This window comes from Hemicordylus capensis, chromosome 5 (genome assembly GCF_027244095.1).
Source record: "Hemicordylus capensis ecotype Gifberg chromosome 5, rHemCap1.1.pri, whole genome shotgun sequence".
NCBI lineage: Eukaryota > Metazoa > Chordata > Lepidosauria > Squamata > Cordylidae > Hemicordylus > Hemicordylus capensis.
The window spans coordinates 60690299-60703810 of NC_069661.1; the positions used below are offsets into that span (position 1 = coordinate 60690299).

The 13512-nt window shown below is 45.5% G+C and overlaps 1 protein-coding gene across 10 annotated transcripts in view; it reads right to left on the reverse strand.

The window, feature by feature from the left end:
• Window positions 1-13512, reverse strand: part of ZNF827 (zinc finger protein 827) — a 164869-nt gene that overhangs the window by 19560 nt on the left and 131797 nt on the right. For 9 of the 10 annotated variants that reach the window (XM_053252223.1, XM_053252224.1, XM_053252231.1 and 6 more), the window contains one exon: window positions 1040-1177. The exons of the other annotated variant lie outside the window; for it this stretch is intronic. In XM_053252223.1, the coding sequence (XP_053108198.1) occupies window positions 1040-1177 (138 nt within the window). The remainder of the gene's footprint in view (window positions 1-1039; window positions 1178-13512) is intronic. 10 annotated transcript variants of the gene reach the window in all.

A 13512-nucleotide genomic window follows, 5' to 3' on the forward strand; every position in this document is an offset into this window, starting at 1 on the left:
ACGGCCTGGCATTACTTCTGGAGGCTGCATTCTGCAAACCAGTGAACTCAATTTGGACTTTAGTCGATATGTTTGAACCTCATCGTGGCTCCCTTGTGGCAGTTAGCAGTAAAGCCTTAACATCAGTTGGAACTAAATCAGTCTCAACTATAATCCTTCAGGTTTCATTGGTTAGTAGATTAATCTTAAAATCCTTTGCTACTTTAAAAAAATACATCATAAGTGTACTACAATCTGCAAGGGTGATTTGCCTAATTTTTAAAAGAATGCAGAAATTTAAAAAACCATAATGTTAGTTCTACTAAACAATATGTGTGAAGCATTACTCTAGAGAACAAATTCTTTAGGATCTTTTATTAGACATAGATGCCCCAATCAAATCAAAATAAAATGGAATACGATAAGATGTAGTCCTCCACATTTTGTGTTTTGATCTGAGATTTTGTCTCAGATTTTATGCAAGAGAAAGGAGGACAATTTTATCAGCTGATCTCAGTGGGAAATCTGCTCATTTTCTTTAAAAATGCAAATTAATATTGATCTTTGTTATACTTTAATGGGGCTACAGCTGGGTAAGTGGATCTTGCCCCTAATCTTTTTTTTAAACTGCTTTTTGCACATCTTGCTGACTGCAATAATTTTGTTAACAAATCCAGTCTAAAGCTACAGTGAACTTACTCACTGTGAGCATATTTTTAAGGAAAATATTTTTTTCACCTCTTTTCATCCTATGTTGGCAACTGGGATGAGTTGGGGGAGATAGGGAGTATTCCCTGGGGTTGGATTTGGTCCATGGAACTCCAGTTGCCTAGTTTAGGGCCTTTCTGCACCATCATTGGAAGTGGGACACAAATGCACTTTAGCTATAGATTTTAGAGTTCTGTTGTCTACTAGTGTTGTACAGTACACAGAGGATGGATCAACCCACCATTATTAGCATGCAAAGAAATGTTCCTTGTCACCACAAAAAAAAGGGGGGGGGGAAGAAAGCGAGAGAGAGAGTGTTGAAACTGCCCAACACTATTTTAAAAAGTGTTACCTGTGTGCAGGGAGAGATGTCGGGACAACGTCTGCTGTCGGCCAAACACTTTTCCACACACATCACAGGGAAAGAGCTGGTCATTAAATTTCCAAGATGGCAACCCATTTCCAGCCTCCAGCCCTATCTTCTCTGTTTCTATTCCCCAAAAGAGGAGAAAACACAATTCTAATATTAACGACTCAAAAATGGATTCCAAGCTATGTGTTACTGGATATGTCCTGAACAAAACAATGTTGCTGTCCCATACTGTTGTTCATGGCATAGAGGTGTGATTCCTGTGAGGTACCAACCCAGTTTACTGGCAGTCTTGGTTGTTAGTGTTCCTTTATTGCACAAATCACACTCATATAAAATTTCTGCTTAGACAGGAACCTCCTCCGAGACCAGGTTACAATCATTTTAAAAGCAAAGTTACAAGCAACTCAGGAAAGTAGCATGGAAGTAGGGTAGTCTGCATTAACCTCATATCTGCAAGCAAGACTGAAAGCACTATCACAGGGGCCTTCTTGTATGCTCAAATCTTCCAGGTATAGCCTCTTTTCCTGACCATTTCAAAGAAAAAGAAGAGTCTCTGATTGCATTTGCATGTACTACTATATTTTACTCTGAATTTTACTCCCATGGAAACATCCATATTAGATAGTTCCACTGAGATTCCAGTTGTCCCCTAGCTTATTCCCCAATGTAACCTCATATTGTGAGACATGTTGCAGCTATCCAATATATACTTCCTTGCAATGAGTAAGGGAATATGATTGACAGGCCAGCTGAAATAGGATGCTTCAGCGGGATGGAAAGTCAATTCCATAACTATCTGCAATGTTTCTTTAATAAGGGGACATTTGGAGCTGCTGCAGGATGTTCAAACACTAACTGAATCAGATTTAGCATTGCAATGCCATTGGTGAAGTGCAAACCCTATAGTGGAAGATTTACCTTTTTAGTTAGTTCTCTCAATAAATCAGTGATAGTGCTAGCATGAATTCAGCCTATCACTGTTGTTATTATTGTGCCTTTAACATCTATGAAAGGAGTTCTCTCTCATGAAATCAACACAGCTATAGCTATGCCCGTGCATTTGTGTAGCATCTGTATCTCAGTTTATAGCCCAAAATATGCAATACTGAGAGGTTTAAGTCATAAATAAAAGAGGAAGGCAAAGGAGAACAGGTTAAATTACAGATCTGTGAATCTGCTTTTGTAAGGTAATCATTTACAGACCTGAATATTTTTAAGACAAGAAGGTAACCATTATGGTAATCAAACCTGACAACCTGCTTAAAAACTGCTATAAAAATTCACCTAGCAATTACTGTATCCACACCATGAGTTCTGGTTCAGTTGCAGCATATCTTGTGGAGAAGAAATGGATTTGATTTAAAGATGTGTAGCATCTTTAACATACCACAGAATGTTTACTCTTTTTTTCTCCCCTCAGTATTCCCCCAAATATCTATTTCTAAAATGATGCTGAATGACATCTTTGTTTTTCCAGTTGACTTCAGTTAACCATACTTCACATTCCGTAGTGACTTTTACAGTGGTAGCACTTTGGGTCTGAATTTGCCCATTGGGGGGCAGGACCTATGTGCAATGAAATCGGCAGCTACCTGACCTTTGGGCTTTATAAAAAATCTGGACTACCCCAAAGTCTAGTGACTCTGCAATCTACTACTGTGTGCTAGATCCATTCGAGGAACCTAAATCATGCACAGTGACTATAAACACCACTTGTCTGGATTTACACTTTGGCTGATGCTTGGAGGCAGTGAAGGGGTAGATATGGACTAACAAGCTGAAATTAAACCCAGGCAAAAATGGAGGCTCTACTTGTCAGGAAACTGCTGATTAAGGTTCATCTATCTATCCTTGATATAGCTATATACCCCTTGAAAGAATAGGTTCACAGCTTGGGAGTTGTTCTGGACTCAGCATTATACCTGGATGTCCAGGTATTGGCTGTGGCCTGGGGGGCTTTCATCCTGTTTCAGCTGGTACTCCAGCTGAATTGTCTCAGTCAGACCTGGCCAAGGTGAGCCATGCCCACCTTACATCTGGATTGGATTACTGTAACATGCTGTACATGAGGCTGCCTTTGAAGTCCTTTTGAAAGTTTCAGCTACTATAGAAGGAAGCCACAAGAGTCCTGATTGCATTAAGACCCAAGGACCATATTAGACCAGTTCTTAACGAACAGCACTAGTTATTGGTTTGTTTCTGGGTGTGATTCAAAGTGTTGGTGATGACCTTACAGTTCAGGATTTTCATTATGGGCCAAGGCAGCTGAAGGACAGACTTCTCCCAATGGTTTCTGCCTGTCCCGTAAGGACTTGCAGGTAGGGCCTCCTGCATGTGCTGTCTCTATCTGAGATCTGTTTGGCAGCCACATAGGGTAGGCTTTAAAGGCCAAGTTGAAGACAGATCATCCTGGAGAGAATCTATCTATGTGGTTGCTAAGAATCGACACCAACTTGATGGCACTTAATCAATCAGTCAGTCAGTCAAAAGTGGAGTATTTGAGAAAAATAATTAAAAAATTGATGTATTACCTATTACAAGCTGACCTGAGTGCCGCTGCCGCCGCCGCAGCTGGGCTGGGCCGCCCCCGCCCTGCCGCACCACCACTACCGCGCTGTCGGGTGGGCCGGGCCGCCCCTGCCACCTCACATCTGCGGCCGGGCTGGGGCCCGCCGCCTGGCCCGCGCCGCTGCCTGGCCTGCCGCCTCGCCTCCGCGGCCGGGCCCACCTGGCTCCCTGGCCATGGCCGCCGCCGCTGCTGTTCTCCTGGGTGCACCAGCCAATCAGGCGCCCCGCAGCCCAGCCAATCAGCTGGGCTGCTGGGACGCATTTTTCCCTGGCACACCCAGGAGAATTAAATATATAGATTGCAATTTAAAATAAATTTAGCAGTTTCAAGTTTTGTGCTTTTCATGTTTTCTACAAAACATCTGTTTTTTAAAATCAAAGCTGAGATTTTTTTGCGGGGGGTGCAAGTACTTATCCTTGTCTAGGGCGCAAAATAGTCTGGCACCAGCCCTGTGCATCCTTGTTCATTATGCCAGTCAATAAATATAGGGCTGTACATGTGGTGTGTACTTAGGGAAAATCTATCTATCTATCTATCTATCTAGCTATCTCCCACCAATGGCTCCATTCATCTCCTGTTTTGCTGCCTGCCTAAGATTGCAAAAACAGGCATTGACAACCGCCCAAAGTAGAGCTAGTGATTTGTGTCAGTTTGGTAGATCCAAAGCTATGCAGGTCTCTTGCACATGCTACAGTTCAGTAGAACTATATCTGCACTGACCAGCATGTTCCCCATATTACTGGACTACAAGCAGCACATGTCACAGAAGAAACTAGTAATCCTTTTATGAACCAGAATTCACCCACTGAACCCATCTTAGCATTCAGCTGTAAGTGTATAAGTACAATCAGGAACAACTCTTCCATTTATATAAGGGTACAACTATCTGGAGAGATTGTCAGTCAGTGAGTTTCCATGTGAATTATTGTAATTAATTCAAGGCAGACCTGAAAGCCGGCTCAGCTGAGCAGCAAGGATCTATGTAACCATCACAACAGGCTATTTATCATAGGACACACCTCCCAGAAAAGTCACAGTTCATACAGCACCTGGAACAACAAAAGCTTGACACTCGAGGGATGCCCTCTGAGTGCCACCATTATCTGCTATTTGTCTTATAATAATATAAATTATCCTTAATATGTGATCACTCACGCTTCTGCTAAATTAGCCCTTCTGTAAAGTTTAAAAGGCAGAAGGAGGGGAATCAGCTGAAGCATGTATTATACTTTTAACTTCCTTGAAATCAATTGTGAACCATTCTTACAATTATTAGTCTTGAGTTCAAGGCAACAGGCATTTGACTCTGCAGCAACGATAGCTATTTTAGCAGAGCTTTCTGAGTACTTAATCAAAACAGTACTTCAAAGGAGGTATATGGTAATGCTTTTGAGGAAATGTGAAGTGTATGCTGGTTCCTAAAGCATGGTCACTACAAAACTGAATTAATTTGGACACAAAGCAAACAAGCAGACTTAAATAGAAGTCAATATATCTCTTAATAAATCCTCTCAGTGTTAAAGTATCTAAAAAGTATCTGAAATCAGAAACCATATATCCTGTGAAATAGAGGAAATCCCATAGGAAAGTGTAAAAATATCAATTTTCAGGTTCTTTCCTAGAAGTGCTGAAACTAAACTTTTATAAAAGCTTACTTTGCATCCATCTAGAACACAGCACATTTCTTGCTTTGATTTTCCTCTGAATGCCAGCTACTCAGGTGTAATCTTCTGGAAATTCATTTTCCAACATTTTAAATTTGCTTTCCTGTCCACTTTTGCTGTAACCTATTTGTCACAGTGTGTCTCCATCCAGGGGCGTAACGAGGCTGGAGTGGGCCCAGAGACAATTTTAAAATGGGCCCCTCGCTGATACATACACACTCACTTCACATGTGACTTGCCTCTGGGGGGCCCCTCGGGGTGTGGGGGCCCCCAGGCAGCCGCCTCCCCTTGCCTAATGGTAGTTACGCCCCTGTCTCCATCTCCCTATGCACTTTCTGTGTAGCAGGCAGAGGGTCTTGACTCCCAGGAGAAATGGAGTGTCCCGAGTGCTTACAAACTGTTCCCTGAAAGTCTCTCAATAGCTACTCTAGAATACTGCCAGTGAATTCCCAAAATATTTGATTTACTTTTCTTATGGCAGCCATCTTTTTGGCCTACTCATTTTGTCCACAGTAAGGGGTGGATGGCAGTAGCAGGGGCTGACATGATGCACAGCCGTAAAGAGCTGCTATGCACCGTGATGGAGCTGCTGTGGACTCGTAAGGCAGCCCATGGGCATTCGCACAAGTGGCCCTACTGCAGTTTCTCTCATTGTCATAAATGGGAGAACCTCTGGTAGTGCTGTGTTTGCAACTGCCCATTCTCTACAGCAGGCCTGCTCAACTTTGGCCCTCCAGCTGTTTTTGGACTAAAACTCCCATAATTCCCAGCCACTGTGGCCAATAGCCAGGGATTATGGGAGTTGTAGGCCAACATCAGCAGGAAGGCCGAAATTGAGCAGTCCTGCTCTACAGTGTCGGAGTGGTCTTACAAATCTGCAGCAGCCCCAGTGCACAGTGGCGTACCTAGGTCATTTTGGAGCCCAGAACTGAAGGGCTTAAGTGGTTCCCCACTGCCACGATGCCTCCCCTCATTATTATTATTATTTTCAATAAAAACCTGCCTAACTGAAGGTGCCCCTGGAGGCTGTGGTTGGTGGGAAAGAGGTTGGTCTTGGGAGGAAGGCTCCCTCTCCCACCTGCAGGTGGGGTGTGTGTATTGGAAGCGCGTGCATTTGCCATGGTAACATGATAGGCTCCATTCATTAATTACCTCCTTTCCTCCTCGCCACCCACCCGCTAATTCCCGGAGGCGGAGCAAGTGGGTGGGTGTTGCTCTGCCCCCTTCCCCGGTGGGACCTCAGAGAGGCACCTGGCTGGGCTTGGCTGCCCCAGTGAGCCCTGGCTGGGGAGCTGCTGGGAAGTGGCAGGGCCGGAGGAGGCTCCTAAGTGGCTGGCCTTGCTCTTGGGACAGGCAGGTGGGGGCGCCATCTTGGAGGTGCACCTTGCTTGTTTGCTGTCCTAATGCGGGAGAGGCCTGGGAAGCAGCAGCAGCCACAAGCCCTGCGAGGAGCTGCCAGGTCGGGGCCTTTCAGGGAGGCAACCTGTGGCAGCAGCAGCAGGCCAGCAGCGTCCCAGAGGAAGGGGAGGGGGCAGGCCTCTGGGGAGGCCCCTCAGAACATTTGGAGGCCTTCCCAGAGACAGGAGGCCATGAACCAGATCCCCAAGGTCTGTGGGAAAGAGCGCCTCTCCCAATGCAGTATGAAGAAGCTCCGTACCACTGCATATCATGTCACCACTAGCTCTAAGTTCATCCCATCTGAGAAATGGTAACGTCTATGTTCTGATCCAGAGCTCCATGTATACTGTGAAGCACACAAGAACCTGCTTGTGTAGAAATCATCAAAAGAACATAAATACGGGTTGATCGCTTTGGTTGTTTTCACCAGCTTTGCTGCCTTTTGCCCTACAGCCCAACTAAACAGCTGACTCAACTGGTACAAATGTATACCTGCATAAAACTAGAAATGGTAAAAAAAGATTGTTCTGTTTTTTCCAAAGTAAGGGGCATTCCTTGCAAGCCATTCTCCATTCTGTGTGAGAAGATTCCTATATCTAGATTCTGATGAATGAAAAACAGAGAAACTTACTTCCCTCTACCAAATGTATCAGGAAAGCATGATATAGTTTAGTATGTCAAAGATCTGACATTTGATTACATATTGTAAAAAGTGTTAAGGATCACTCGGACTATTTTCTGGGTCCTGTGACATCACTGGAGACAGCCACACACTCTTTCTCCCATGCTGTGTCCAATCCTGAGTGCAGCAGTGGATGTCTATAACTTGCTGATCACCAGAGAAGAGATGATATGTGGAGGAGTTCACACTTATTTTCTCACAGCTGCCACCTGCCCAGGGTTTATGTGAATCAGGGCAATACCTATACAGTAGTTCTGTTCAGGAATTCAGACTGTGTAGATTACATAGAACACACCTAGATCAGGAGAGCAGCCTCTGTCTCCCTGAACTACAAGCATTCATCCGTATGCCTGGATAGGACCCCCTGCTGGGCTGACATCAGGGCTTGGAATTGTTAAGCAGCTGCTGAGGCCCAAGGTCTTCAGAAGGGCCTACTGCTGATCCCCGAGACCACCTCTCTGCCCATAGCCTTTGTGTGGCAATGGTGGAATAACTAACTCTTGGGCTCCTCCAGGCAGGAGGGGCCCGTGGAGGCAAGGACCCCTTGAAATTTGGAACCAGTTTGCCCCTGCACATAGAGGTGTCCATGCAGTGGGCTCCCCATATGCAACTGAGAACCCTGCAACACTGTTGTATAATTATTACAATAGCCAACCAGGTGGCTGCCACTGCTATCACTTCAGAGATAAGGGACTGAACTACAAGTTATGCTAAGTTTGTTCTTAGGTTGAATGGACTTGTTCCCCCCCCCCTTAGAAACTAGCACCTTTAGGGGCTCCAATCTGAATTGGGGCCTTGGTATTGGGTAAAGGCCTTTAATTTTTTGTACTGCATTAGCTCTTCTCTGGATTGGCACCCTCCCCATGGCTGCTATTTCCCCTGGGAATGTAGCACCTATTGGCACCAATGGGAATTTTCATCCTTGAGCATATAGGCTGTGGGGTTGGTGGTGGAGAAAGGGTGGGGACACAGCCAAGCCTGGGCAGGGACATGAATGAGTATGGCCCTAGCAACATCTCTGCTGGGACAGAAACAGAGAACAACAGACATGGTCACTCAGTCACACACGGCACATACCTGGGCACTGAGCCCCAGGAAGGGGTGGGAGGGAAGGACGGGGTGGGTTGCAGAAGGTGAAGTGGTCTTGTGGGAGGCGGGGCTCCCTGCATTCCAGGGCTCAACCTCTTGTGAGACATGCACCAGAGGTCGGGAGGTTTAAAGTCCCAGCCAGTGATGAGCAGGGTATCCAGAGGGTTGGAAAGCCCAAAGACGGAGGTGGTTAGGCTAGCCTGTCTGGAGCTCCCAGGTGGATGGTAAACAAAGCAAGCAGCTAGGGGAGAGGGGGCAAAAGTTCCCTGTAGCCCAAACTCTCACCCCAGTACTCTGAGGCTGCCAGAGAGGGCAAATCCTACTGTAGTGCAAGGGGGTGGAACCTCCCCTAGGGACTCACAGAGCGATCCAGAGCAGGACCATGACAGGGGCAGCAGCTTAAAGCCCACTACTCCATGTCAGCAGAGGTGCTCTTACTCCTGGACTTCGGGGCCAAAGTCCAGGGCCTCCAAACCCCTGCCCCCCCCGCCCAAATCCTCTTTTGTCTGTTCTGGGTGGTGAGGTTTGTGCCCTTAAGAATGTGTTAAAAAATGATGCTTAACTTGTGGGGGCAGGCTCCATAGGCTTTTAGGTCCAGGCTCCAAAACTACCTAGGTGCACCTTTGCATGTCAGTGTCCAAATCTGGATCGGGCCCACCTCACAGCTATTATTTACTAAGTGAAAAGGCAAGGCCATATGCATGAAGAGATTTATTGATTTATTTCCATTTCTAGGCCACAGTGATAATCAACAGTGACCACAACTAGAGATCAAGAGGCCTCACTACATCAACCAGCCCCAAATGCAGATTAGAGGAACCAGATCTTTGCTAGTTGCTGGAAGAGCAGAGTGGATGGAGTTTCACAAGTGTCCCAAGGGAAGAAGGGAGTTTCAGAGCCTGGGTGCAGTGATGGAGAAGGCTCAGTCATGTGTGCTCTGCAAGCGCACCTCTAAAGGACACCCCTATAATGGTACTCATCTATATGATTAAAGCCTAACTGGTTTGGTAACGGGACTGGAAAAAGTGCATGGAATGTGCATTAACGTACTGTATTTACACAAATCCAAGATGAGGTCCCCTCCCCAGTTCTTTCCTGTTAAATATAAGGGGGGTGGGGGTGGTCATCTTGAATTCAAAGTCATCTTCCTTTTGGGTGAATACACCTGTATTTACCCAAATACACCTTTGGGTAAATAAACCTGTATTTGACCTCTGTCTTTTAAGGCAGGGTTTCCCAACCTGTGGTACTCCAGATGTTGCTGAACTAAAACTCCCTTCATCCCCAGCCAATATAAATTGTAGCTGGGGATTATGGGAGCTGTAGTTCAGCAACATCGGAGCATGGCAGGTTGGGATCCCCTGTTTTAAAGCATCGTCTTAAATTCAGAGTCGCCTTCTATTCAGGCAAATTTGGTATGAGAAGAGATGGTGATGCAAAGAATGATTTGTAACCAGTTGCAACTGAGATTTTATTATGACTCTATTAAGAGAGCCCAGGAATATTGTTCATTTAAGGCACTATGTACCAGTTAAACATCTGTCCACACCAATATGGAGCAATAGAAACACTATGCTGTATATAGGCTGGACATAAAATAGTGGGATTTTCAAGATCCGATGTAGCAGGAGAAAATGAGTAAAAGCCAGCACAGACAGCATTGCGCAGTGCAATATCAAGCTGGAACACAACAACAATACCGTTAATCAATGTCTCCAAAATAAGTATTATTGTGAGCATATTTGTTTCCATCACATATCAAGCAAACTGATTTTCCAGGACCAGCTTTCTTCAATCTGTAATGAGTCTTATTTCTCCGATAATGAGAACCTAAAGGGCAATAAAACCAGCTCACAAAATGTCTCTTTTCTAAAGGGTGTAAGTTTAGAAAAAATATGCAGTATTAAAAAATGTCCTCTGCTTATGGGAATCATGATAATTGCCTCCAAGAGAACAGTAAGAAACAACCCAAATAACCCAAATTGATCTATAAAGGCTGCTGCATGAAAATTCCTCAGTATGTAAGACTGCAGGTTAGGGGCGGTTGCATATGAGCACAGCAGTAGCCATGCTGTGGTCTGCGTATGTCAGTCATCGAGGCTATTCTCATGCATGGTGGAAACCAGGCTAAGGGAGCTGTGCGGCTCCCGGTGGCAGGCCTGCTTAATTCCCCCTCCCCTTAAACAAGGTTAGCAGAGTGCGTGCTCTGTTAACCCTGTTTAGGTCGTGTGTTGCCGTGGTGCGGCAACTCACGAGGAGATGCCCCAACCAGGAGGCTACAACAAGCCTCCTGGCATGGGGGGGGGCTCCCCAAAATGCCCCACATAAGTGTGTGGGGGCCGGGAAGCCCTCGATCCCTGCCGCCCCAACTGGCTCTGTGACGGAGCCGGTAATCGTGTGGGTGGCTGATCTGGCCGCCCAGGGTGAACTGACTGCTCATATCAAGCCCGCTCTCCCCGCAAACCTCCTTCAGGTTCTCCACAGTGCTCGTGTGGAGAGCCTCATGAAGTGGTAGCATTAGCCAGAGCTACCACTGGTATCAGGAAAGGTGTTTTCAATACTAGGGACATTCACTTATTCCGTCCATGTGTAAGGCTCTTCCACACATTCGGGAACTCTGCTTATTCTGGAGTTCCTGAACATGCGGAGGAGCTGTGCATGTGTAGAGTCTCTTCACATGAACGTCCAACACATGGATGCCAATGAAGGTGGTCAGCATGTGTCCTGACACAGAGATGATGGCCAGCACATGGGGTCCTGCTTCCCTCTCATGGGCTTCCTGAAGTCTAGGATGGCTCCTGCGGGGGATGGGGGTGGTGGAGCAAGTGCTCCCTTAGACAAGTAGTCTGCCCCCCACCTGCTCCCCATTTCTGTTTCAGAAATCCACTCAGCTCATCCACTCATAAATGTACTTTGCTTCTTCTGTGCCACCCCTCAATTTTTCTTCTGAGCTGCCACAGCCTGAGTCCACAGCGGTGGAGACCAATGACAAGTGAACAGTACTGATGTCAACTGGAACTATTTGCTACTGCCTGTACCTTAAAAGCAAAAATCAAGAATATGTTGCCCTAATTGAAAATGGCCTTGCAGTCATTTCTTATCTACCATTAACACCCAATATGGCCTGCCCTAACTTTATTCTTCTGAATGCTTCTTAATATCCATGACGAGTTGGAACTAAGACTATGGCCAAGAAAGTAATCATTAATAAAGCAATCGTTTGCTTTTGAAAAGAATAATTTAGAAAAAGGTATTGATTTTTTTCTCAGTCCAATTTTGATTCATGAATCTAATTGCTTCTATCATTTTCTGTGCTTCATCCTGAACGCATTCCAATCCCCAATTCAACTGTGTACATCTCTCCCCCACCCCCCGCCCGCAGATATCAAACACTGAACCCTCAACTAATCCAGTGAGCGAAGCCTGTTAGAAGAGAGCCGGTCTTGTGGTAGCAAGCATGACTTGTCCCCTTAGCTAAGCAGGGTCTGCCCTGGTTGCATTTGAATGGGAGACTTGATGTGTGAGCACTGCAAGATATTCCCTTCAGGGGATGAAGCCGCTCTGGGAAGAGCAGAAGGTTCCAAGTTCCCCTCCCTGGCAGCACCTCCAAGATAGGTGCTGAGAGAGATTCCTGCCTGCAACCTTGGAGAAGCCGCTGCCAGTCTGTGTAGATGATACAGAGCTAGATGGACCTATGGTCTGACTCAGTAAATGGCAGCTTCCTCTGTGATGTGTTTTCTGCCAGGGAAAAAAAACCCACACACACATCAGGCAACATAGCAATTGGTGGGTAGGTAACCAAGCTCTTCCTTGATTTTTCCACAGTAAATCCAGCCATATCACCTTGCCCAGACTTGGTTCATTGTACATATTTCAACGTTAACCACAGGTATCTTATTGAAGGGTAAATTGCAAGCCAATTTTACCATGAAAATACCACAAATATCCAATCTAAACAAGGTACACATGCAATGCATAAGAACCTCTTGAGGTTTCAGAAAAGTCCTAAGCATTTATGGCTAATGTCATATAATGAAAAGACAGCCATTGCTTGGGGTAGAATTTTACAGAGGTCTTCTGGTGCAATCCAGATCAGTGCAAGAAACAGCTGTAGCATCCCTGACGGATCTGTTGGAAAACTTCCAGCGAAACAGAACCCATCACTGCACAAGGCAGTCTATTTCACCGTCAAACCACACTTACAGTTAGGAAATTCTTCCTAAAGTATAGCCCAAATTTCAATTTCAACCCATTAGTTCAGGTCCTGCCCTCAGGAGCAACAGAGAACAAATATGATCCTTCTTTCATGTGACAAACCCTTTAGATATTTGAAGATGGTGATTATTCCCTGCCCCCTTTGTCTTCTCTTTCTCAAGCTAAACGTACCCAGCTCCTTCAACAATTTCTTGTAAACCTTGGTTTCCAGACCCCTCACCATCTTTGTTGCTGTCCTCTGAAGTTCTAGTTCATTAATATCTTTCTTAAAATCCAGTGCAACGAACTGGACAAAGTATTTCATGTGAGGTCTGACCAGTGCAGAATAGAATGAAATGATTACTACTTGTGATCTAGACACTGTGCCTCTGTTAATGCAGCCTAGGGTTGCATTGACCTTTTTAGCAGCTGCATCACACTGCTGGCTCATATTCAACTTACTGCCCACAAAGACACGCAAGTCCCTTTTACATGCACTGCTGCCAAGCCAGGTTTCATTCTATGCTTGTGAATTTGAATTTTCTCACCCAAATGTAGGGCTTTACATTTGTCTCGAAATTCATCTTATTGGTTTTGGCCCAATATTTGAGTCTGTCCAAATCAGATTGTCCAAATCTTTATTCTGACTTGTAAGATGCCAAGCTATTTCCCCACAGCTTTGTGTCACCTGCAAATCTGATAAGCATCAGGGGCAGAGCTATAAGTATTGGAAAGAGTTCTAGGAACATGAGTCCCCTGGGACGTGGGTGTTTAAAAACCACCACCTTGCTCACCAAGCCACCCTCCTCTTCCTTCTGCTGTTCTCCAACCACCATCTCTTGTAGCACCTTGCTGC